We start from the raw sequence: 26,916 nt of genomic DNA, 5'->3' as shown, positions 1-26,916 counted from the left end.
TTCTCCCTGACCAATATGTGCAGTGACTGTGTGTCCTGGAAAAACCAGAACACTTTGTCAGGCTCTCTCTGGTAACCTAAAAAAATTAAATCTTCCAGAGTCCCTCTTGAATCAGGAAGTGTCAGGAAAAACCCTTCCTCAAATCTTGTTTCCCAAGTTCTGATTTGAAAAAACCAGATGGTCCAGAACTCTCCTTCTTAGAAAGTCAGCACTGGGAAAACTAAGTTGTTAGGAGTAAGTTGTGTTCTCTTGTCCATTAGTACAAATTGGTGTGAAGAGTCCTTTTAACCATGTGTATGGGATACTCGAAGTCTGAGAGAGAAGGATGCTGGAAGATCAAAATCTTTTTTCTAAAAAAGAAAGAATTTAGGCAAAAATATTGCTAAGACATCTTAGTCCAGGACACTCTAGCTTTGAATTCAAAAAAATATATAAGGATATTAGAATTAGTTCAAGGCAAAGTGAAAGTCTTAATTGGTTCTTAGAACAAAGGCCTAACATAAATTCTAGTTGCTACTATTAAATCTATTTCTCATTAAAGAAATGAAGCTGCACCAGGAGGAGTCTGGCCTGTGAGCTTGTGAGCCAGCTAGCCTCTGGTTTCAAGTGGGAAGATGTTCCCCATGCAAAAATAAAGATCAGAACCCTTCAACTCTCAGGGGCATATCTCCATCTGAGAATGCTCCTCTCTTCCCTTCTGCTTTGGCGAATCTGCCTCAGGGCGATAAAGTCTGTACATGAAGGAAGACTGGCTCTTGAGGTCCTCCACAAAATTAGGCACCTGAAGCCGAGATTGGTAAGAAGCACCAGTGGAAGGGGATGATGATAGTTAAGAAAAAATATGGACTCTGGAGACAGCGTGACTTGGATTCAAATGCTAGCTTTTTCTTCTACTTGCTGGACAACGCTGATCATCCTTAACGTTTAACTGTGAGCCTTAGTGGCCTCATCTGTAAGATCAAAATAATAAAAATGTCCACAACACTGGGTTATCGCAAAGATTAAATAAGATAACAAAGTGCTCAGCACAGAATTCTCTGAGACATTTAGCAAGAGCTCACAAAACATTAGTTATTACATGATGTGTACTTTATTACTATAAATCTTATCAAGTCAATTTAAATATGTTTTTGGCAGCAACTAGGTAGAATGCCCAAACATGCCGAGTTAAGCTACCATCTCCCCCTGAAAACATTAGCCCTATTTGCAGGACAATTCCTAGGGTCGCACTCCCAGCTAACCAGCTGATTTATTTGTCCATCACATAGCTGTGGTCTCCTTTGTTGTGTTTCAACTATACTTTCAATCCCTCCTGGCATGTGTCCTGAGCCATGCACCTAACATCCTTGACCAATTGTTAAATTCCAAAGAGCGCTCAAGTCTTCAAGAGGAATTCTGAGTACCCATTTATATCATGGCCCAGAAGGATCTACATTATTGGCAAGTAGATGGACTGAAGGCAGTGGTGGTGTAGAGGAGGATGATGATGGTGATGACAATGATGATGATGGGAGCTGATATATCACATTTAATATGTATAGGAATATGCTTTACAGATATTACCTTGTTTAATCCTCTCCACAACCCATAAGAAGTATTATTATCCTACACTTAAGAAATGAAAACTCTGAAGTCTGGAGAGATTAAGTGGCTTCGCAAAGTTACACATCCTAATAAAGTCATAGAACCAAATCCGAGCACAGGCAGCGTGCCTCCAGGACCCACCGTCTGCCACATGATGCAAAGTGCCTGGGAGCCAGGCAGCTCTGATTCCGAAACTAGCTCAGCCACTTACTGACTATATAACCTCGGTCACTTCCTCTACCAGAATTTTTCTCATGCAGGCAAAATACCTATTTTATAGGATTTCAAGAAGATAAAACCAGTTCCTGACCCATACTGAATATTCATTATATGCTGGCTCCTTTCCCTTTTGGGAATAGCTATCACTCATACCCCCATCATGTGGGCGAAAGCACAAGATACTATGCTCAAGGGTTAATGACATTTTCAGTTTAATAAATCCATTGCCACCCAAATGGGTGATATAAGTTTACAAACTCTTGTTTCCTCCACCCTTGACCTTTTCTGACATCAAATCCGAACTCTCCAGAGCAGCCACTGAACCAAGTTTTTGGAATAGAATATCTCTTCCATACCCTCAGACTTCCTTGAACTTGAAAATGAACTCTGACCAGAGGAAATAGATATCAGGCCAGGAATGAATGGAAGACGGAAATGGGCAGAATCAAAGCATACTGATGTTTGACACCAAAATCAAGATGGGAAGGGCCCTGGACTTAGGACTAGAACCCTAACCCAGATCTTCTGACTCTCTTACCTAGAGCAAATCACCTCTCACCTGAGCATGAAATATGGAATGGGGCTAATCCTGACCTCACAGGATATTGTGAGGGTTAAATAAAATGAGAGAAATATTCAGCACACCTTAAGTACTCATTAAAGATTGCAGGAGCACATGAGCATCCAAATGGTTATGCAGAAATAAGAAGAGAACACAGACTCTAATACTTGCTGAGCTCTTTGTTAGTTCATTCATTCATACAATGGGCATCTTAGTGTGTGCAGGGCAGTATGTCCAGTGCCCTGTCAACAAAGAACAAGAAAAGGCCCTTCCTGTGCTCCCTCTTCCTCCTAGAACCCACACTCTCTTTACTTGTCTGTGTCCCCCATAGAGTGAGATAAATGTTCTAATAGGAATAAGTGCTGGGTGTTATGGGATTTTGAAGGTAGGACATTTTCTCTACACTTGGGCCCCAGGAAAGACTTGAGTAGAAGTATCTCAAGTTAGGTCCCAAAGATAAGTCTGAGATAATGAGCTACAGAGAAGAAATAAATAATGTGAAATTGAGGGGATAAGAGCACCTAAGAGCATTCAGGAGGCAAATGAGTGTAATGAGAGGCAGAAGGTAAGAACCGACCAAATCATGTATGGCTTTATCAGCCAAGTTCAGAAGTTGGAGCATTATCCCAAGGGTGATGAGGAGCCACTGAAGAGCAAGACCATGCTTGTTCCAGTATGAAGGATGGTCTGAAGAAGGATAAGGCTGAAAGAGCAAAATCCACGTAGTGAAGATGTGGTGGAAGGTTACGAGACAGAATTACAGGATTTGAGCACTGACTGGTTATAGAGAATAAATGAGAAAAGAGGCAAGGGTTCCTCTCAGGCTTCTGATTTTGGGAAATCAGTGGACAGTGCCACCATACGTATGGGATACGACAGGTTGGGATGAGAAAGGTTCTCGTGTCAGCTTGAACATACTGGGTCTGAGATTTGGGAGCCAGCAAAACAGAGATGTCCACAAGTGCTTGGGAATATGGACTAAAGATCAGGAGCGACGACTGGGCTGCACATAGTGAGTTAGGAGTCGACACCTAAAGCGGCGATGGGTGGATGCCACAGGTGTGTTTGGTTCATCCTTGGAGAGAATGGAGAGTGAGAAGAGGAGACAGTCTTGTCTAGGACCCCGAGGGTGACCAACATTTAAGGAATGGGAACAGGCGTAAGAGTCTGCAAAGGTGGAAGAAAAATGGAAGAGTTTGGGGGAAGCATGTTTCAAAAATAAGGGTGTGGTGGACAATGCCAATTACTGCCTAGAGGTCAGGTAAGAAAAGAAAAAGTGCCCCTGGTTTTAGCGACAGAGGGGCCGCTACTGATCCAGCCAGGGCAGTTATAAGCCAGAGACAGAGAGAGAAGCCGCCTCACCAGGGATAGAAAATTGAAGGAGAAAGATTAAGTGGCGACATTATTTGTTATCAACTTATTCAAGACAGCTGACTGAGAAGGTGAAGGGAGGGAAGGGAAGATGGGGAGAGACGGGAGATAGAATTTTTGGTTTGCTGCTGAGGCCACCAGGGGAATGTCTGACCAACTCCGGGGAAGTCCAAGTCTGGCCAAAAGCAGGATACGGGAGTTTACGGTTCACATGTGGAAATTTCTCCAACAGGCAAATACTTTCATTTTGTCTCACAACCAGCCCTGACTGTTCAGGAAACCCTGCTGACCTCAAGTACTTCAAGGCTACTTGGTAAAAAGCATTTTAGAGTGCTTGGTGCTATCCTTGAGTCTGGACACTGTGTGTGAGAACTGTGAAAAGGAGACAGAGGTGAGGTTAGAATCTTTCACCGAACGGGATCCACCACAGACGCCATAGCTCTGGGGCCACCAGGAGCCAAAGATGAGAGAGGGTCTTGCCTTAGTGATTCACCCTGAGGCACCTGGTCTGGTTCCCTGGGAGAAAGGCAATTGCCAAGGTCCTCTCTCTCTCTTCTCTATCTCTTGATCTAAATCCTCTGGCAGGAGGGTGTTAGAATTGTCTGAAAGTCCCGGTTCTCATGAAATAACAAAGCCAAGGGAGCAGGGTCACCCAAAATGCATCTGGTTCCTTGTATTGGGCTAAACCATATGAAATTGCCGTTTCAGTGATTCCCTAAGGCCAAACATTGGCAATTTCACGTGATTCAACTTCGCATTCATAGACACAAACCATCACGTCTGCCCCTTGGAATGCAGGGTGCACAGTGTGGCAGAGGGATCCCCCGAGGCCCCAGGCCTAAGAAGGCTGGCACAACCCGAAGCATCCAAGGGCTAAAGCCACATGGAGTTGAGAAGGGAAGGAGGGCCCACCGAAGCACTGGTGAAGAGTGTGAACTTTGGATGGGAGCCTGGATTGTGATCCAGGCTCCAGCAGGGCAAGGTACGTAGCTTTTCCTGCTCAGCTTTCTCATTTGTAAACTATGGAAAGTAATCCCTCCATCCAAGCATTTTGAGAAGAAAGTAACTGCTAATGTGGCCTGAGTGCCTGTCATTAAGAGGTGTTCTGCCAAACTCTGCATATAAAAGGCCTGTCAGAGGGCCAGACACCAACTCAGTTGGCTCTTCTGCCTCCGCCTCCCCATCGCTATCATCAGGAGTCCAAGTGAAAAGGGGAATGTTCTAATTCCTCTTTTGTTCCTCCACCAAGTCTGGTGCATTCCTCTTTTTGCACTTAGCACACCTCGGCTGGGATTTTTGACTGCATCTGTCCCCATTACTAGACTATCAGCTCTCTGAGTGCTGATACCATGTAGGACTGGTTCATGACATGGGCAGTGTTGGGGGAGGTGGGTGGGCAGGCATGTGAGGGAGGAGGGGCAGGGATGGATTGTTAAAGAGGGCAGATAAAGTCTAGAAAGACAACTGTCTTTTGTTCAGCAGATGTCTGGCTGGCTGTCTTGGTGGTGAAAAGTTCGGGCCAGGGTAAGATGTAGAGGGAGGAGGAAGGAGAGACAGAGAGCCCAAATTACCTTGCCTGCAAAAACCAGAGAGGTGTCCTGATTGCTGGGGGTGAGCACAGAGATGGAGGGGAGGGGGCGCAGCAAGGCACGGAGAGATGGGGACCGAAGGGCAAAACAGAGCAGAGAGAAGAGCCTAGGAGGGGGATGGTGGGCACTAAAGGATTTTTTTTTAAAGAAAAGGGGTGCTTCATATTAAATTGTTGTTTCCATGCTACCTGAAATTATTAACAGTGATTACTTCAGTGAAACAAAACTCAAGATTCAATGGTAGATAGAGGGACATTTTCTCTTTTTCATCTTACCACTCTCTTGAGCTTTACCCCACCCCGTTTTTCCGTATTTTTTTTGTGATACTTTAAAAAATGATTTTGCCGTGCAGAACTGTAGCCCCACTCCCACCCCACCCTGATCTGTAATTTCACCACCTTGAGTCAGGGACACTTTGTCAAGGGAGGGAAGGACTTAGGGGGAAAGGGTCACATCCCATGCTGAGGTCGACATAGACTGGGTAACATAGAAAGAATTCTATGGGACTGAAAAATCAAAGAAAAAGATTTAAACGTAAACCCCCAGAATCTTCAGAGCTATGGCAGATGTAGGAATTGGTTTCCTCTTCCACCAGACATAGAGTAGGCCTTCAAGCAGTTCTGTGTGTATATACACATGCCTGCATCTTGAATAAGAGAACGAGAACCCAGGTTGGTGAGCCCGGACCCCCAAGGAATAGCCAGATTGTCTGGGTTTGAATCCCAGGTCAGCCATTCAACATCCACTAAATCAGGATAAGCTGCTTTTCCGTGAGCCTCAGTTTCGTCAACGGTTAAATGGGAATAATACATTAGCTGCCTCATAATTTGGGGCAACTTTTGAACAGGTCCATGTAAAGTGCTTAGAACACTGTCTAATATTTAAGGAGCACTTGCTGAGTATGAGCTAGCAGTATCCTGAGTCCTTTCCATTGTTTTTACTGACTGGATGCATGAACTGCCAACTGGTGTTCAGAAAAGAACTGAGGGGCGCCTGGGTGGCTCAGTCGGTTAAGTATCTGACTCTTGATTTCAGCTCAGGTCTTGATCTCAGGGTCGTGAGTTCAAGCCCTGCTTGAAAAAGAATCGAGGTGCTGATATACCCACAACCAGGGACTCCTCTTCCCCCTTCCCTATCTCTAATTCATGGTTTCTGGAAGCAAGGTTCCTGGCATGCATCCTCAGCATCACTGGTGAATGTCAATTCTTGGTCCCCATCCCAGATCCCCTGAATCTCCAGGACATTTTGGCGCATGCTCAAGCTTGAGAATCACTGGGTTCTATTCCCTCCAAGGAGGGAGGCTAACAGGGAGCTTCAGAGCTCCCCCCTGCAGGAAGGAGGCCGTAAAGTCTTCCTAGTAAGTTCCCATTTCAACTCTATCCCCCAGCTAGTAAATGTGTCCCCAGAAATGATCTCACCAGCAGTCTTATATGATAAATGGGTCACAGATCCACTTGGGTTTCACTGTATTTTGGCTTTCCTTTTGCCACCTGTGGCCAGACCCGGTTATTTATTACCTCTTCCTGGTACTGGCTCCCTGTTTTCACTCCATCCTGCTTCCTTCCAAGAGAGAGGGGTGTCAGCGAGGTCTCTTACAAATATCTGCCGAGAATTCCTGACACAAAGGGCTTCTTGGGCCCTGGGGAAGGTTCTGGTTTTACCAGCCCCGCCCATCCGGTGTTCGAGGACTCCTGCATTTTTCAGAGCCCAGAATCTCGGTTTTCACCATGACATTTATAGAGCGGCCAAGCCTGCCCATTGAGAAGCATCCAGGGCTTGGCGGGCAGTGATGAGGCTGGCTGGTCTCCAGCAGTTGGCAAACATTGTGGCACATTAAATGTCACTGCAGGCTTTGTTTGGTTTTAAATTGAAAAATTGCTAGAGTTATGAGAGCTTACAAGGTTTGCCCGGAGAGAAAAAAAAACAAAAAACAAAAAACCCTCACCTTTTCTTTTTCTCTGCTTTCCCCTGACCGAATATTTTCCTAGGGGATGGCCAAACTCCCCCTGCACCTCTGGGTCAACTCTTCCCCCGAACCCTATTAACACTGTGATGGATACCCAATGGCCACGGAGCCCATGACCAAGAGCATGTTTCCAGAGCTCCACTTGCTGGTGAGAAAGAATGTGCCACCATTACTAATTCAAAGCAGATCTGACCTAACTATAGACCCCTACGCACATTTTCCCAGGATCCTCTACCCTCCCTTTTTCTTCTCTTCTTAAAAGGAACATTCAGGCTTATTTGTATACAAACATCCATCACCAGCAGAATCTTAGTCCAAGTCTTAAAACCAGTAGGGCACTCAAGGGCATGGGGTCTAGACTCTGCTTTTAAGCTGACAAGTTACTATTCCCAGTGTTCACATGACAGAGCTCAAGTCCAGAGAGTAACTTGCTCAAAGTCCTACAAAGAGTAAGTGCAGAGCTCAGATCCAGGGCTCCTGACTGTTTGCTTTCCTTTCTCTGGGCACACGGGGCCCCCCGCACCTGAGATCCAACCCCAGAACCAGAGGACAGCTCTTCATCTGTTCCTTCCTTTCCAGGGCCAGCCTGGGATTGAGTTTTCTCATATACAGTTTCATCAATATAGTTAATCCAAATGTATGATCCTCTTTGGGTTCAGCCAACTCCCTTCTGCTGGCACGTTCCCACCCTGGAGTTAGGACACCCTGATCTCCGCACAAGTATGAACATGTGAGCGCTGGTGTGGGGTGATGGGGAGGACCCAGCCCTCCTATTCCATTCACTAACATTTAGGTCAGGAGTGGGCAGGGTCTTGGATGTTTCATGAAATGACTCTCATCCAACAGGCTTGGAAGCAAATGACTGCCAAGAAGCCCAGGGCCCACAATGGCTGATGCACTGGAACTGGAGGGCTTGAATTCTCAGAGTAGCTGAGACCTTGATTGTACCCCATTTGTCCCCATTTAGGCATTTTCTGTTGTTTTGTTTTAATCTTGGAGGAGGAACAAAACAGGTCAAAGAAAAAATTCCCTGGTCAGTCTGTAGAACAGGGGTGACCCTACTAGGTCCATCTTCCCTAAAGCCTTTCTGACTGAGCACCTCTCCACTTCTGCCCACCACTAGGTCTGCTTGGTGGTAAGTAGGAAGCTGTGTCAGCTGGGGTGAAGCATCCTGACCTGACCACCCAAGCTCTCTTGTGCCTGCAGGCAAGACACTTAAATTTTCTGATTCCCAGTTTCCTCATCTGTGAAACACTCCTTAGGGCCCTTTGGGGATTAATCGTTACCAGATGTAAAGAACATGACGGTATCCACCAAGTACCAGCTCCCTTTTTCATCTCCAAATGATATTAGTGCATTTTTTTTTTCACTCAAAGAAAGGCATTTGCATGATCATGAGGGGAGGCTGTCTCTATAATGATCATTTATAAAAAGATTGATCTCTAATGGTGGATTTCAGGCCTCAGAAACAAGCCTCGAGAAGAGACGAGGTAATGTAGACACACAGGCAAGAGTAGCTCCACAATAACACCGTTTTGGGGGGGTTCAAGGAGCCAAGAGGCAGAGGACTCAGGAAGTAAAAGTCACAGGGGAAGCACATTTCATTTCAACAGCTTCCTCTGCCTTTCTTCCTGTGTGGAAAGGCCCCTGGTTATCACACAGCAACCCTGTGGTGAAATTTAGCGCACATGTATCGAGCTCCTACTGACCTTAAACTATTGCCAATGCCCTCATTTCCCTCTCGTCCTCTTCCCCACCAAAGCCCACCCCACTCCTTTGTCTCCTTCGTCCCATTCCCTCCCAATCCTTCCACCCATAAACCACCGCCGAATCTCAGCCACCATGACTGCCTTGTCAGAACAGACGTCGTGAGAAAGCCTGCCCTGGGGGCCAGCACAGGCTCCCAGAACAACCGAGCTAACACGGAGGACCCACCACCACCCCCTGAGAGAGACTAGCAGTGACAGAGAAGAGGCTATTTCGCTTACCCTTCACCTTCCCACTAAAGGTATTTTCAGAGCACTTCTCTGGTAATGAAAGAACCAGTCAGGAAGATCCATGACCTTCCCTGTAGCCCTCCTGAGGAGTATAGATTATGTCCGGGGAGCCACTTCTATGTTCTAACCTAAACCTTAACAGCAGGCAAGCTCTGTGGAGAGGTCAGTCTTCCTTCTAGCCTGCCAGATGTCCTTCCCTTTAGTCATGTGCATGTTTCTCCCTTTGGAAGGGCGAAGGTAAGGGGAAGGAACTGTTGTTTTAGATGCAGGAAACTCAAGGGCATTAAAGATGGCTTCTGGCTCTTAAAATCTATGCCAATAGATGTCAGAAATATTACTACTGCCATGTGGAGCAGTCTTAAAAAATGTGCGGGCACTTTGGCTTTGGACCTCTGTGCCCCTGACATTGAACCCAACAGCATCCTCTAGCCCCTATTGCTTAGCTCCAAGACTGGACAGGAGGCATCAGTGTATACCCCACAGAATATCAGAGACCGAGTGGGCCCTTAGCAAGGATCGATTCCCATCTCCCTATTGGGGACCATCTGGCTAGACTTGCCCTGTGAATGGGCAAGTGTCCTACATTATGAAAATGCCCTTCACTGGTAAATATACTGGGAAAGGTAGCTGGGCTATGTGGACACAGTCAAGTTCAAACTTCTCTGCATGGCCGTGCAGGCTATCCATTTTGTCCCACTTCTCACCAGTCCCTGCCTCCCACTCTGTGCTCCAGTACTACTAAATCCCACACTGTTTGCTGCCTCAGTGCCTTTGCACAGGCGGGCCTTGGCCTTGCCTGGAATGCCCTGTCTCCCCTTCCACCTACATCTACCTACTGGTTACAATTCAGCTCAGCGATCACTGCCTTCAGAAGCTTGAATATGGCCATGATGAAGAACGCAGTGGCCTCCCAAACCAAGCCAAACTGGAGTCAAATCTCTCTTCACTCTCAGGTCACCTCAGTTTCTTCATCTATACACCAAGAGTAATAATACCAAACCTTCAGGTTTGTTAGAAAGGGGCAGACGTAAAACGCTTGGTGCAATGCCTGGCACATGGTGCCCATGCAAATTCAGTTGCCGTGCTCATTATTGCCTGATTCCTCCATTCCGCCCTTCTATCCTAGACTGGGACCAGTGCCTCTTTCTATCACTATCTTTTATGTGCGTGCTACATTTTTTTTAAGATTTATTTCTTTATTTTCGAGTGAGGGTGAGAGCAAGAGAGAGAGAGAAAGAGAGGGAGCCCAGGCATGAGCGAGTAGCTGGAGGGGCAGAGGGAGAGGGAGAGAGAATCTCAAGCAAACTCCCCGATGAGCACCGAGCCTGACGTGGGCCTCAATCCCAGGACCCTGAGATCACGATGTGAGCCAAAATCAAGTGTCAGCCACTCACCCGACTGTGCCACCCAGGCGCCCCTTTGTGAGATATTTTTTAATCTAGTATAACAAACATACGATAAAATGTACCCATGTTAAGTGCATGGTTTGATGAGTTTTGACAAATGTAGATACCTGTGCATACCTGGGCCTATGAAACACTGCTACCACCCCTAACGATTTCCTTGTGCCCCTTCCCAATGAGTCTCTTCACCCATCCAAGCCCAGGCAACCGCTGATCTCTTTCTATTGCTAAGATTATATTGCCTTTCCTGCAGCTTCACATAAATGGGATCATACCGCACACACTGCTTTGTGCTTCGTTCATTCAGCATAATGCCCTGAGATCCCCCACATGCATCAGTAGTGGGTTCCTTATTGCTATGCTTTTAACTTTGTAGTGTAATTTATCTGATGCCTCCACTAGACTGGGAGGTCCTCAGGATGCCTTTTTTGCCTTCAGTTCCCAATGAGGTGCTCAGTAAATGTTAGAGAGAAGGAGGGAGGGAGGGCAGAAGTTGTCATGGGGATTTGCGAAGACCTTGGCTGCAACCTTGCATCTTGTCCAGCCCAGGGAGGCAGGACTCACATCCCCAGCAGAGGCCCCTGGGCAAGCACTTACAGCAGCCAGTCCACGGCCACCAGCAGGCTGATGTCCTCCGTCGGCAGGCCCACAGCCGTCAGGATGAGGAGCATGGTGACGAGGCCCGCGCTGGGAATGCTGGCTGCACCCACACTCGCCAGCGTGGCCGTGAGGCTGAGCGAACAGAGAAGACCGGGTCAGGGGAAGAGAAAGAGGACTTGGCCAAACCGTCCCTGGCAGGCAACTGTAAGCTCCAATTTTCCCAGCAGTCATAAAATTTCTTTTGTTTCTCAAAGAACAGAGAAATCCAGAGTGTGAAGAGACCCGGGAATTCGGGTCTCTTTGGATTCTACTCAACTGCGGTGGAAGTTTACAAATTCATGGATTAGAGCCTTAGCCTCAGCAGGAGAGCCAATTAGCCTAATACATCACAGGGCTCCACAAAGGTAAGTGCGGCTCTCAAGCAGGCAAGGAAATAATAAAGAAGGAAAACAAATCACCCTAACCCTCATGGGAATACCACTGCCCTCATTTCTGCTTATCCTTTATGTCTCTGTGAGCCCCCAGAGACATCTGGACTCCATGGCAAAAGTCTGAGGAAGCCACTGCCAGTGTTAACATGAGAACTCAGAATATCAAATATCCAGACCCGATTGAGTGGACATCAGGGGAACAAATCAACAGATTCCAAATGACATTAAGCTTCAGACGCCTGGACATTTCACCATGGACTGGAAAATACATTATTCAGAAAGAAGGCGCCAAGGGAAGATAATGAAATAACAGGAGGTTTTCTTTCTGAAGCTTCTCATCATTCGCAATGCCAAGGGCACGCCCAACACCATTTTGAAGTTGTCTCTGGAAGAGGGTTTAATCTAGGGTTCGAGTGCCCTGTCTAGACACCAGGGGGTCTCTGCAGTCCAGCAGAGGGCTCCCAAACTGGTTTAACTGAGCCCAGACCGTTGTTGTGACCAAGCACAGAATCCTGGGTCTTACCATTGGGAGGGACCTGAATTTACCTAATCTTACGTATGAAGACAGGAAGGCCCTACGAGGTTCTATAGTTTGCACTGGTCTTTCCATACTGCCATCCTTCCAGATATAGGCCTGTCACCATCTGGACACCTTGCCTAGGTGGGATCGACAGAACCCATCTGCACTATTCCCCTGCCCCCATCAATGTAGAGCTGGTGTCAAGGCTTAAAGGACTCCATTTTTCTTGGATCCTTCTGGGTCATAGGAGGTGATAGTATATAGTGGGTATCAGTGAAGATTATGGAATGGAACAACCTGGATTCGCATCCCAGCTCTGTCACTTATTAACCACATGACTTTGAGCAACTTACTTAGCCTCTTTGTGCCATGATTTCCTTATCTTTAAGAAAGGGTCATCAGGAGCTAATAAATAAAAAGCACATAGAGGAGGCCTGGCACCTTGCAACCCCCCAGTAAATGTGAATTGTTATTCTTATCAGGAAATCTGGGCAGGGTAAGGCTGCTTTGCAATAAAAACTTCCCTAAAGCCCCAAGAGTTGGAAGGTGGGAATTCTCAGTCATTTCCCTGACATGGATAGAACACCAGGAAAGGGGGACTTCCCAAGTGCCAACAGTCATGGCCTCAGCCGTTTTATTTACAACATCAGTTGCTTCTGTTATGAGTCATTCTTACACATCCCTTTGCACTATGGCCACATGGTCTGGTCCCCCCCGGGCTGTGTGAGACAAAAGCCTATGAAGAGAATTCTTCTTAGCAGTTGGTCCCCCCACTCTTCCTTCATCCCAATTTATAGTCTCACCCTACCACGGGCGGAGTGTCCGGGTGAGTCTAAATCCTGTAACAGCTCCTTGGGGCAGTGATCGCCTCTCCATCTCTCTATCCCTTTCCACTTTTCCCATCCTTCCGCTCCCTGGCTCACTTCTCTAGGGCTGTTCTTGGATGCTGTACAGGGTATTACACACACATTGTCCCAGCAGAGCCTCACAGTAACCCCGCAACGTACACATGGTTGTATCTGCTTTCCATGGGGGAAACCACGAATTGGACAGATGGAGAAACTTAGGGTCAAACAGCCGGACCGTCGTCTGCTGGGATCAGAATACTCATCTGCGTGATTGCGATGCTCTGTGGGCCTGATGCTCCCCACCCCCGACCCCTCCAACACTGAATTAATCAATCCCGATCATGGGTCCCCGGTCCATCCTCCCGTCTCTTAAGTTTTCATCTAATGGTGTGAACTCAATGGGAAGTGTGGTTACCATCGGGGCCAAGAATTGAGGGACCAGAATCATCTTGCTTGGCTTCAAAAGAAGGGGTTTCGTCTTTCGTTCGTCTCTGAGTTTTAAAGCAAAAGAAGTTGGTAGTCTCACATGCATTCCCTGACGATATGACTTAGAAGGTGGGATACCCGGGTCTGAAGCATGTTTTCCCCTGAGTGACATCATGGCACTCACTACATCACTGTCACATTTTTCTCTCATATTCTAGAAGTACTGAATTTTATTGAGCATCACTAATAGCAATACTACTAGTAGCTAACATTTGTTGACAGGTGACTATGTCCCAGGTACAATACTCCCAACCCCCTAGAATGTCCCCAATATACCAATGAGGAAACTGAGGCTCCCCTATAGTACAGCTATGGACTGAGTTGTGTCCCCCCTACCAAATTCATTTGTTGAAGCCCTAATCTCCAATGTGATGGTGTTTGGAGGCAGGGCCTTTCAGGGGGTCGGGGGAGGGGGGGCGGGTAAGTACGTCATGAGTGTGGTGCCCTCATGACAGGATTAGTCCTCTTATCAGAGGAGACCTACGAGAGCTTGTTCACTCTCTCCGCACACACCGAGGAAAGGCCAGGTGAGCAAACAGCAAGAAGGGCAACACTATCTAGGAAGAGGATAGTCACCAGGAACTGAATTTGCCAACACGTTCATCTCGGACTTCCCAGGGTCCAGAACCCCGGTCTGTGGTATTCTGTCATGGCAGCCTGAGCTAAGACAAGTACATTCCTCACAGGGTGGTTGTAAGGATTCGATAAATTAGTATAAGCAAGTAAGTACGATCTTTAAGTTTATGGAGAAACAATGTATTTTTAATGATCTCTTGGGAAAGCATTCTTCCTAAATTTCTTAAAGGATGAATACATATGGTAAAAATAGCTTTAGTAAAACGTATGGATCTATATTTGTGATTTCGTTGTAATAAAATGGTTTGTGTTATATTGAGAAATCTCTTCCTTCCAGTATTTCATCATTTCATCATGACCCTCTGAAATGCTGAAGGGAACATATTTTAATGAAAGGAAAAGTGGATCCAGAGTCAGCCGCTGTCGGCCCCAGTTACAACCCTCCTGGATCATTAACGGGGCAGCCTTGCACAAACTACCCTGCCCCTGGAAGCCTGTGCCTCCTCATCTATTAAATGGGCGTAGAAATAACTGCCTTGCAACATCACAGGATTGTTAAAAATCAAATAATACCAAATTTCCAAAGCAATTTCACATGTGCAATACAAACAGCAGGCCTAAGTATGAGCCTGCTTCTTTCCTGTCACAATATTTTCCCCTTGAGACTGCCAATAACTCCTCTTCTATGTTATTTTCTTCATCATTCTTCCACCAGGGGACCTGAAATTCAAGTGGCCCCGTCAAATGGAGTTAGTGTGGGGCAGGGCAAAAGGCCATTTTAGTGCCTCCCCAACCCACACTTCACTCACCTCACAGTCACAATCTGGCCTCCATCCAGGATAACACCATTCATCTGGGCAATAAAGATGGCGGCCACTGCTTCATAAAGGGCTGTACCGTCCATGTTGATGGTTGCTCCGACCGGGAGGACAAATCTGGTCACGCGCTTATCGATTCCCAGGTTTTCTTCCAGGCAACGGAAGGTAACAGGCAAAGTTCCGGCACTAAGGAACCAAGAGAGAAAGAGAGACAAGAGTTTATGTCCACTTTAGAGAAGCAGGACAAAACACAAACCGGAATGCTACCACAAAGTGTTTGTTCTTTTGCTCCAATCAAGCAATGTGACATGAAAAAGCAGTGTCTGGAGCCAAGTTAAATACCAGCTGTTTGGAGTTTCAAGTTCAGTCTTATTAAGATGCTCATAGGCAGCAAACTCTTTTTGTTGGTTCTGGTTTTTGAGATCTACTTAGAGCTTTAAATCCTTTTTCCTTTGATCAGTGTTTCCCTCTTGTATTATATATTAAAGACCATTTGATTGCCCACACTAATTGAGCTGCAAAAAAAAAAAAAGTGTCAGAAAACAATGAGCTGTCAACAGTGAAATGGAATGGGGCATTTTTGAATGACCCATAATTTCATGCTAGAAACACTTTCCAACAAGATGACTACATGGGCTGCATCCAGTCTCTGGGAATTGCCCTGAGCTAATTTTGAGAATGCTGGACAAACATGTTAAACACCATTTAGCGTGAACCTGAGCTTCTAGCAATTCACTAGGGACCCTCACAGACAGTCCAACTCCCTGATACATGGTCATTGGCCAACTGTACAGTCTTCGCAACAACATAGAGCAAAAAGCATGTGCTCTGTGGCTAATCAAAGACCCGATGTGGATGGGGTGACTCCACTCCGACTCGTCCCAGGCCTGGTACAGGAATTCATGACCACATGACCCAGCCTCGAAGGCCAGAACCCCTGACATGTTCGTGTGTCTTCTAAATTAGGAAACCTATAAGGATAAGTGTTGCTGACGACCAAAATATTATTTCCACATGGAGAGAGGCGCATGAGAGGGTAAGCGGATTGGCTTCAAAATTTAAGTAGTACGGAAAGAAATGTAGAACACCCAAACTGCCATGTGAGTGCTTTGTGGTCCATTCTCTTTGGGGTTTGATTGTTTTGTTTTGTGTTTTGCTTTTGGGGGCTTTTTTCTGTTCAAACCTTAGCAAAGTGAATTGGGTGCAGACATACTTTTTTCTATCAGGCGTTGACAGCCTCAGTCATGGTTCCCTCCTTCTACTAGTCAGAATTAGGGCTCCCGCCAAGCTTAACATAGACACTTGCCAGAGGTCTCAGTTTCTCAGAGAGTGGGAGAGAGCCATCAGCTTCAGAGAAGCTACTGAGAATGCAGATTCCAGGGCCTACTCAGAAACAGAAACCAGAAGCTCTAAACTTAGGGTCACCTAAGTCTGCATCTTCTTAAACCACTGACCCACAGGTTCCTAATAATAACCTTAGGGAAGCCAGAGTCATCTTACGGGGACATTCTTTGTGATTTCAGGTCAGGGGTCTCATGCCTCTTCCTTGGTCTTAGGTAGAAGAAATGAATGTTTGGAGACCTCTTGTACCTTGTATCTGGTTGGCTGTCCCAGATGTTTTAATGAGACTCCCCCACTCTACCCTTTCTTTGGACCCCTTTGAAGGGTTGGCAGGATACCGTGACTTGTCTGAAATGGCAGCTGTGGTTGGTGGCTGGGATTCTAAATGGTACGAATCTGAGCACACTTCTGGGAGGACTGGAATATGTTGATTTTTATTATTGCATCCACTTTCCCACAATGTCATCAAGAGGTCTTCCGACAATTAAATAGATTGGAGAAAATAATTGGTAAATCATGAAAATATTCTCAAAATCATAGATACCCAACCAATCCAAACTGGGACTTGAGAATTTTAACTCTTTCCTGCCCATCCAACATTCTGACGTTGTTTCTTTGGCTCCTGCCTCAGCGACCTAATGACAGTTTTCAAATATTGCATAATAACTAGCAGATACTTGACAGTCTTCTTTTTGTCTTTTTCCAGAGTAGTTTCAACAGCATGGACTGATGTCAGCAGGATGCATAGAGGTGTATCCCAGGCTAGCCCCTTCCATCAATCCTCCCTGACACCAGCCTGTTGAGAAAAGGGAGTCAGTCCCTTCCACTCCCCCTTCAGTCGGGGTCCAAGGAAGTAGAAAGAATAATTAGCTGGCTGTACTGGGGCTTTGTGTTTTTTCCCTCTGGTCATAATGGCAGAGTTAGTTCTTAGTATGTGACTCATGCCACAAATTTTTCCTTAAGTGTGTTTTCTTTTAAAAAATGAAATTCCACATCCCGGCAAAAGCCACAGTTTAACCGAAGACTAAAGTCGCTTGAAATACAGGGTGAGGAGGAGAAATGGGTCTAGCATTTGGGTTATCTGGCCAAGATCAGCATTTGTCTGATTTAAATATGAACTTGGGCCATCCATATGCCTTTGGGATTTACTTTGTCTAATTAAAGGTACTAGGATAACTGTCTAGACATTCAAAGGAAAGATAATAATATTTTTGGAAGATTTAAAGATCAAACCACAAAGGTATTGGAAGAAAATATAAAGTAATATTTTATCATTTTTGGAGGTGATGTTCCTGAGAAAAAAATCAAAATTCCAAATACTAAATGAAAATGCTGACAACTTCGATGATACGCAAATTAAAAACATCTAGGGACAAAAAGCACTGCAAATTTTCAAGACAAGTGTCAGGTGGAGAGGAACATCATTCGCAACATGGGACACATGAGTTAATATTTTATACGTGAAGAAAGTTAAAGCCAATCAGGAATGGGCAAATTACCCAACAGGAAATGACCATCACAAACAATTCACAGGGTTGGGGAGAGGAGGGGAGGATGGTCAATAAGAAGGCAAAGAGAGGGCGCCTGGATGGCTCAGATGGTTAAGCGTCTGCCTTCGGCTCAGGTCATGATCCCAGGGTCCTGGGATTGAGTCCCGCATCGGGTTCCCTGCTCAGTGCAGAGCCTGCTTCTCCCTCTCCCTCTGCCATTCCCTCTGCTTATGCTCTTCTGTCTATCCCTGTCAAATAAATAAATAATATCTTAAAAAAAAAAGAAGGCAAAGAGATGTTTCCCCTCACTAGTAATTAAAGAAATGCAAAATCAAGGAGATCATTTTTCACCAATAAGATTGGAAAGTATTAAAGTGACTGATAATATCCAGTGCTGGTGAGTAGGTGGGAAAAGGCAGGCTCGCATACCAGTTAGTGGGGACATAAACTAACGGACTTTTCTGAGCAGCAAGCTGGTGGTATGTTTTCACACAGTTAGTGTGCTTACCATTGGACTGAGAAATTCCACTTCTATAAATTTATCCTGAAGGGATCATCAGACAAGCTTGCAGAGATGTATTTATAAGGATGCTTGTCACAGCCCTACTTCGTAAACACACTTTAAACGTACATCACAGGGTGGAGGTGGGGTTGCATTGTAGCACCCACAGTGTATTATTATGCGATTTAAAAATAGTAGGAAGATCTATATTGACAGAACTTTTATGATATGTTGACCAGTGAAAAATAGCAGTTTACAACATCTATAAATAGTACGAATTGGAAAAATATAGAACTATTAAGATTAACTAAAAGGGTTGCTATTAATTATCCCTGGGCAACAGAAGAACTGGTGATGTTCATCTTCTTCTTCGAAACTTTATTCACTGTCTGAACTTTTTCACAGTGAGCAAACACCACGCTCATAACCAGAAAACAAATCTAAAACTAAACATGATTGTTTTGGGGGGGAAAAAAAGATTTACTTTCTCTCCAAAGAGAAGGGGATATTTATGGATAGAGATACTTAACCATATGAAATCTATAAGACCAAGAAGGAAAAAGGAAATTTCAGGGTGTTTCCTTTCATCTTGGGAAACTGAACGCAGGGTCTAGATCCCAAGGATTATATATATTCTTAGCGTCTTCTGAAATCCCACATTCGACTAGTACCAAAATCTCATTGATGTGCAAGATGGAAATACGAATTTGGTTTCTCAGGTGGTCACCACTATTGGCCTGTTGGGTCACTTAAGGAAAAGCTGATTGCCTGCTCAGTAGCCTTGGGACCGCCATCTCACTGTGTCACAGGGTGGCCACCTCACTCGCAAAGCATGGTCACAGGCTCAACAACAAGGACCCACTACCTGTGATTCCAGAGACGATGCTGAGCTAGGGGCTGCAGAGTTTGATCGCCTTCCCGCCACCTGCTTCATGACCTCGGTCTTAGTTTCATGACCCTTAGTTTTGTGCAGAAATACGAATGACTAGGGCAAGCTGAAACAATAAAACTCTTTTAATCTTTGAAATTCTGAATTGCCACATGTTTCTTATGTACTTGTTTTTGTTTGTTTGTTTTTGCTAAATTCAGTCCAAGAAGATATCCAAAAAAAATTTTTTGTTCCCTCTGCATATCTCTGGAGTCCTCATTGGCTTCAGATGCCTGGCAACTTAGTTAATGAAGAAGGAACGGACTCTCAGTCAATGTCAAGTTGAATCGATGTCAACCTGATTTTCTCAAAATCAATGGGGCAGAATGGTCCACTAGAGGTTCATGCAGAGGTCACAGACCTGACTGACTTCTGGTTTATTTTTTTTTTAAATCTTACCTAACACGTTTACCATGAAAAATCTCACTTTTTCTACTTTTGAAAAACAACTCCAACAGAGCGGTGTTTTGTGATAGCATTTTTCAAATCACAGGTGTGAGAATTTCTTAAATAGCTTAACATCCTGTCAGATCTTTTTGGGAAACATTTAAAATGAAACCAATGCTAGATATGGCGAATTAGGCATGCAGATTAACAGCATGCATTCATCTGGGAAATTTTTCTTTTTAAGATTTTATTTATTTATTTGACAGAGAGATAGAGAGAGAGCACAAGTAGGCAGAGTGGCAGGCAGAGGGAGAGGGAGAAGCAGGCTGTCCACTGAGCAGGGAGCCAGATGCGGGGCTCGATCCCAGGACCCCAGGATCCTGACCCGAGCCAAAGGCGGCCACTTAACCAACCGAGCCACCCAGGCGCCCCTCGTCTGGGAAATTTAATATGAGGTATTTCCAGGACAGATGCCTATCAGCAAACATGTTCATCAGAAAGCTCTTAAGTTCCTAGGAGCCAAAAATCCAAAGCATTTACCTTTTTCAGAAATATTTTAATAATACATGAAACACATTCTCATTGAACTTTATGATGAAAGCGTTTTGCAAAGAGGAAGTGGCAGAGAGGGGAAAGGAATGAGCAGAGAGAAAGAAAGGTGATTTCTTGTATTCTCTACCTGGAAGCGGTACCCAGGGCAGTGATCCAAGCTTGGAAAATGCCAGCAAAAAAGGAGAAAGGGTTTTTCCTGGTGACTACAAAGTAAATCAAGGGGAGAAAGATGCCCCCATGGATGATGAGGCCCACAATCACCGTGATCATGTACATCCCCAGTTGCCTAGCAACCACTTCTAAGTCCTTGATTGCAATGATCTTTCCACAAATTAGGCAGGCGATACCCAGGGGAGAGTACCTGAAAAACATAAAACAAAAACAAAAACAAAAAAACATTGAAGAGATCCTTATAGAATTCACAACTTATATCTGGGCCTTACATGTACCATAACCTGAGGAAAACCCTTCGCATTTCTGTACCAAGAGTTTTGCTGGAGGAAGTCCTCGATATTCGACAGCTGTTCTCCTTCACTTCAGACTAACCGCACGATCTGAAATCTGTTCAGTGGATCTGGGGGCCCCTGCTCTGATGAAAAATCCAAAGGCGAGCCCTGTTGCTCAGGTGATTTTCAGGAATAGCAGACACTAGCTTTACCATCTCCCAGGTAAGCACCAAGCTTGAGAGGCACAGATGCTTCGAGAATCTTGTTTGGTTTCCCTGTTCCCCCCAACTCCATTCTTGAAAACTGGGAATCCATTTTGAGCTTCCCAGAAAGCTCATTAGCGTTTCACCCAGCTGTAAGCTGGTGTTGGTGAATTTGCTTTGTTTTTGCCTAGGACGATAGGAAGTTTATTAAAATATGAGAAAGAGAGAGACAGAGACAGAGAGAGACAGAGAAAGAGAGAGACCTACCAAAACAAGAAAACCCTCTGAGCCAGAGAGTCCATTTAGAGAGATGTGGTTTTATTACTTCTACGTCTGAAAGTATTTCTTTCCGTACTTACTCTACCAGGAATGCTGGCTACCCTGCCCTGTGTCTCAGGCAATACAGTAAGACGTCTGCATACATCACCTCATTTCATTTTTACCACAACCCTGAAATCAAGGTATCATTATTCTTATTTGGCAAATGAGGAAATTGAGGTTCAGAAAAGTCAAGACCAGTCCAAGACCACAAAACCAGGAAGTAGGAGGAGAACAGTCTCAGCGCCTGTGACTCTCCAAGGGTTGTTTTCCCCATACCCAGCCAAACCACTTTCCTTTAATGAGCAATCGGAGCTCTTTGTACATAGGCCGACAGTTTACCATATACCGATTTATTCTACGTAAACTTCTTTCATGCTTCTATCTTGTTATTGTTTGATCGGGAATTTGGAAACAGTTTACTGCTGTCCTCACAAGTGAGGGCACTAACTGTGCTCTCTCTCCTCTTGAGTGTATTTTTCCCATGTTGGGCAACATCCTTTTTTTTATTGCCCAATCTGGTAGTGTTGGAGCATAAACTTGTTCAGCCTGCGACACCTTCTGACTGAAATGAAAATGTTTGTGGGGAAGTTGATACCTTAGTAAGAATTATGAACTTATTTGAGAAAAAGACTGGGAGAAATGAAGTCCCAAGATAAGGCCCCCGGCTGGGGTAAGGGAGTCAGCAAAGGGAGACAGACACCCAAGCCAGATTTGCTGGTTGTTTTTTGTCTGTTTGTTTTTGTTTTTTGCAGTTGTGCCTGAAGCAAGCAAGCCCTTTCTTGGGTAAAGAAAAGATGTGGGTAGAGGTTCCTGAGTGGCTCAGTCAGTTAAGCGTCTACCTTTGGCTCAGGTCCTGATCCCAGTGTCCTAGGATTGAACCCTGCATTGGGCTCCCTGCTCAGCCGGGAGCCTGCTTTTCCCTCTCCTTCTGCCTGCAGCTCCCCCTGCTTGTGTTTGTTCTCTCTCTCTCTCTCTCCCTCTCTCTGTCAAATAAATAAATAAAATCTTAAAAAAAAAAAAAAAGAGGTGGGTAGAGGAGAGTTATATACACAATTACATAAGACATGGAGCTTGTCCAGCCACTTACCAGGTACATGACCCTGTAGTGACTTAATCCCATTTTATAGATGTGCAAGTCGAGGCTTGGGCTAACTCCAACCTCATGGGATTGCTGCAAGGATTGCATTTTTGAGCATGCATATGTATGCACTGTCAAAGTCCCGCCCCCGTCCCTGTCAGCACCATTCTGACTGCTGACCAAGGAATCCTGTGGTCACACATGTACACCATGTCCTCTCCCCCACCATGCTTAAAGAGCCAAGTCTGAGTTAATGTGGCTTTCTAAACCAGCTCATAGACTACTGCCACCCAATGGCAGGTGTTTTTATGAGCAAAATACTTTGTCAAGAGGAACCTTCTGAAAGAGCTGATTTGTAAATGACAAGCCTTAGTGAAGACCTTAGAATAACTCTCTTCCCTTATGAGCATCCAGCCTGTGGCCTCCATGTCTCTGAAGGCTGGCAATGTCTGAGGGCTGTTTCCACAGGCATTAGGGAACTATGTCCTTAAACCCTTGGCTTTCTCACCATTTTACACTCTCCTGCTGTGCCCATGGTCACAACATCTCCTAGATCAGTGGGGTTGTCTCAGAGGCCAAGTCTTTGTGCCAGGAGGTTGTAAGTAATGAGTATAATACACCTTCCCATAAAGCCAACTAGCATTTATCTTCATAAACCAAGAGATCAATTCTTTTCCAAGTACCAACCACCCTTTAAAGATGTCCAGAAAAACACAACTATGAGCTGTTCTGGGCGCCATTCAATTTTCCTGCTCTTCTGGAAACGCAATTTGCAGAATGGAGAAAAAGTATTTTCAAGGCTCTTTGCCAAGCAAGACCAGCTATCCAGTCCCCCTGGAGAACCCATTTGAGCCACAGCCAAATGAATCAGAGAGAGGAAACATGTTACCTCCGGGCACTCAGCTTGCTGGGAGAAACATGAGTTCCCACTGTCAATGGAGAGTGTTACTCAAAGGCCAGAAGGTAGAGTGTCAGGGTAAATAAATATGGCAAGCAGGGACCTTAGTTAACCCAAACATCTTGGTCTCCAGAACGAGAATGAGCATTAATTCAGACAAGGAAAGAGCCTTTATCCTCTATGGTGCCTTTTAGGGCCATTACTTCCCTGCACCTGTTTTCAAAATGAGTAGCTTAAGCTTCCACTCAGGAGCTGGAGCTTCTGAGCTCCTGGGTTTCTATATAATTATCTCATTGAAAATGACACTCCACGGAAAGGAAAAGGACAAATGCCCAAGATACAAGGTTACCATGCAAAGCTTCTGAGTTGAAGCAAACAATCGAAGCCCTAAGCCAAAGTGCATGAAGAGAGGGCTCCAGTAAGCTCCTGAAGCCAAATGGTACCCAGGAATCATTGGACCCATTTCTAAATTAGAAGGGCATGACTGCAGGGCAGGGAGAGAGAATACCTTCTACACTGTCCTTAGGCTACTTGTATCTGCAGCTCTGGGCACTGTGGCCAAAGCCACTGATTAATCTAGGACTGGCCTGTCAAGTCTTTTTCTTCCTGTTGCATCATCCATTCTTGCCTCCATCCACTTGGTACCTCTGTCCTTGTCATCTTCAGGTTCCCTCCCACCAAGTTGCCTTTCCCAAGACTGCTCTCCACTCCACCAACAAAAACGCATACACAGAATTTAACATACCCAGACCTCAGTATCTCTGTGCATTCATAGACACCAGCTTCAGAATCAACCTGGCCTGCTTGGTAACAACATGGATTCCCCAGGCCCACCACATATCTACTGAGTTAGAATTTCCTGGAGCTGACCTAGGGGGCATTTATATTTTAAACAAGTTTCCCAGGTAATTCCTGATGTGTTTGGAAACCAATGTTTGAAGGGATAAAATCTGCTCTACAACTGAAGAAATGCAGATATTATTTGGTTAGCCTTTGGAAACCACGTATGTGAGCTGCATTTGATTCAAGACCTTTAGTCTTCACCCATTAAAATAATTAATTCAAGACTTTGAGTCACAGGACAGAGGGTGGATCAGACACCTAGGTGGAGAGTAGTCGAGGGACTTTCTCAGTCTTGCCATAAAGGCGCTCTGGTTCTGTCCCACACTGCTATTGGTTTCCAATAGCAACACTAGCCCACCAGTTTGGGACAGATCCCAAGAGAACTAAGAAATGGAAGAGTCTGTCAATAAAGAGCTAAACATACATTCTAAGAGTTACCTAAAGGTGTTGTCTGTATTCAGGCTCAAAAAGTAACACTAATCTCCATTTTTCCCAGTCTACTTAGAGACAGGTGTTCTGGCTATCCAAGGAGTGACTTTGCTGAGAGTTACTATGTGTGGATTAGAACTTTTGATCAGGATAGAGTGAAAATCAGTATGTAGAGCCTCCAGGCTTGCAGCCCCCCAGGGACTTCCTTTTGCAAGTCAATAAACCCCAACTCATCATGGTAGCCTGCAAGGCCCTATGAGATCTGCCTCTTGCCCACCTCTCCAACGTCACAGCTTTCCACGCCCTCACCAGCCAACCACATTGCAGCTACTCAGATCTTCATTCTGACCCTTGAAAACCCTTCACTTGCTGTTTCCTACCCCTGGAAAATTCTCCTGTCGGTTCTTCACAGAGCTACCTCTTTTCATTCTTCAGGTCTTCCCCAGACAGCCCTCCTGGATCCTCTGGATAGAGTCCAAGCCATACTTCCATCCCCCATCACTATCAGTCCCACTGTCCTGGTTACTGACTTTGTAGCACTGATTACTGTCTGAATTCTTACTTGCTTCCTTTTATTCTTTCCCTCTTTTCAATAGAATGTAGGCTCCATGAGGGCCAGAATTTTTCTCTGTCTTATTCACCATTATATCACCAGCACATAAAATTGCTATTGGCATAGAAGAGGGACTCAAAAAATGTTTGTGGAGTGAAAGGATGGATGATGGATGGATTATGGATGGATGATTGTATGGATGGATGGACGGTTGGATGGATGGATAATGGATGATGGGATGGATGGATGGATGGATGGATGATAGAAAGATGACTGGATGGATGGATGGATGGATGGCTGGATGGTTGGATGGATGGACGGTAGTGGCGGTGGGTTAACAGGGAGAGAAAATTGAAAGAGTGAGCAGAGATCTCACTTCTCACTTTGTGTTTCTATAGTGGTGAGATTATGCAAAGATTCACTTTCTATTTATATTTTCAGATTTTGAAAAAATGTTTTAAAGAAATTTACAAAAAATGAGGATATGAAAATCATACTGAAATTAAGGGTTTCTCTCTCTTTCTCTTTTTTTTTTGTGAATCAGAGGGCCTTTTAGACTTCTCAAAGAATCCATGAACACAGAGAAACAAAGGATATGGATTGAATTGATAATAGTAATGGTAATCACAAAATAACAACAATGATAATACTGGTTCATAGAAAGTGTTTAGGCAGGTCCCAGCACATGAGTAAAGCTTTGTAACTGTTGGTCACGATTTCACTCAATTCTCACAGCAACCCTAGGATGTTGATTCTATGATCAATCCATTCAGATCAGAATGTGGGGTTTAGAATGTGTCTAACTCGCCTAGAGCCACACAGTTAGTAACCGGAGGATCCTGGATTCACTCCAGTGTGAAGTCAGACAGAAGTTGAATAAGGCGCCGTACAATTAATTAATCAGTTAATAAGGCACTGCACAACTCCCATTACTTAGGCTGTGTAACACTGGGCAAGTTAACCTCTGTGCTTAGTTTTCACATCTGGAAAATGGGGCTAACAAACCTATTTCTGCTAGGTATTATCCAGACAAATGAGTCAGTTAATGCACGTAAAGCAACTGGAACAGTATTAAGCATACAGCAGCAATTTGGCAAATCTTAGTTACAATTTAATGATAATTATGATAATACTAATTAGCTCCTCAGTAATAAATAGGTACAGTACAATAAAAGAGGTAGTACTGAGCACATAGCAAGAATTTCCTGACTCTAAGTTATAATTTAGTAATAATCATTATTAGAATAATAGTCATCTCTGCAATGTTCTATTTTGCTATTCTACTATTCTTACTACCACACAGAGAAGAATCCAAAAGAACTGATCATTTAAGCTGTGAGGTGGTCAGTTAAAGAGTAATTGACTGTTTTACCCAAAACCTTCCCACATATATCATTATCCAATGCTGACAGGGCAGCTAAAGAATGAAAGAAATGTGTAGAAATGACATCTCATGTCATAGAACACCCTCCTGACTGTTTGTCTAGATGCGGTAACTGAACAGCTGTCAGAAATCATTCCATAGGCCTTATCCCTGACTCCCAATTGCTCTGTATCTCCTGGGATTTGATGCTAAATCTTTAGGAGTTTTGGTTTCAGTGAGTAGGAAACCTTGATCCACACCCTTCATCCCATGATTCATCTCATCTCCTAGATTCCTTTTCTTCATGGGCTCAGTAGAAATAACATTGCCTACATCATTGGCACAATACAGAAATATGAACTGCATTTTTAGAGCAAGGATGCTCATTCTGCTAAAAATTCTAGGAGTCCAGGGCAGATCCTAATGTTTACTACCAAGAGGCATATCCTACTTTATGCATTATCATCTATTAAATTCTCAGCAAGCACAGATGGTTCTAAAAGACTCTAAACATATTTTTTAGAGCATCACATTGTGTGTGACTTTAAATTTTCATAGAAAAGAAACATTCAGAAACCTAGGATTGCCTGGGAAGTTGAAGAATCAGTACAA

The 26,916-nt window shown here is 44.7% G+C and overlaps 1 protein-coding gene across 2 annotated transcripts in view; it reads right to left on the bottom strand.

Moving 5' to 3' along the window:
* Positions 1-26,916, bottom strand: part of SLC1A2 (solute carrier family 1 member 2) — a 134,280-nt gene that overhangs the window by 6,864 nt on the left and 100,500 nt on the right. For both annotated transcript variants that reach the window (XM_036106771.2, XM_036106766.2), the window contains exons 7-9: positions 20,298-20,531; positions 14,962-15,156; positions 11,289-11,423 (exon numbers count right to left, since the gene is read on the bottom strand). In XM_036106771.2, coding sequence (XP_035962664.1) covers positions 11,289-11,423; positions 14,962-15,156; positions 20,298-20,531 — 564 coding nt within the window. The remainder of the gene's footprint in view (positions 1-11,288; positions 11,424-14,961; positions 15,157-20,297; positions 20,532-26,916) is intronic.

This window comes from Halichoerus grypus, chromosome 11 (genome assembly GCF_964656455.1).
Source record: "Halichoerus grypus chromosome 11, mHalGry1.hap1.1, whole genome shotgun sequence".
Taxonomy (NCBI): Eukaryota; Metazoa; Chordata; class Mammalia; order Carnivora; family Phocidae; genus Halichoerus; species Halichoerus grypus.
Note: the sequence above shows the minus strand (reverse complement) of the source record. Positions and strands in the feature narration are given on the sequence as shown.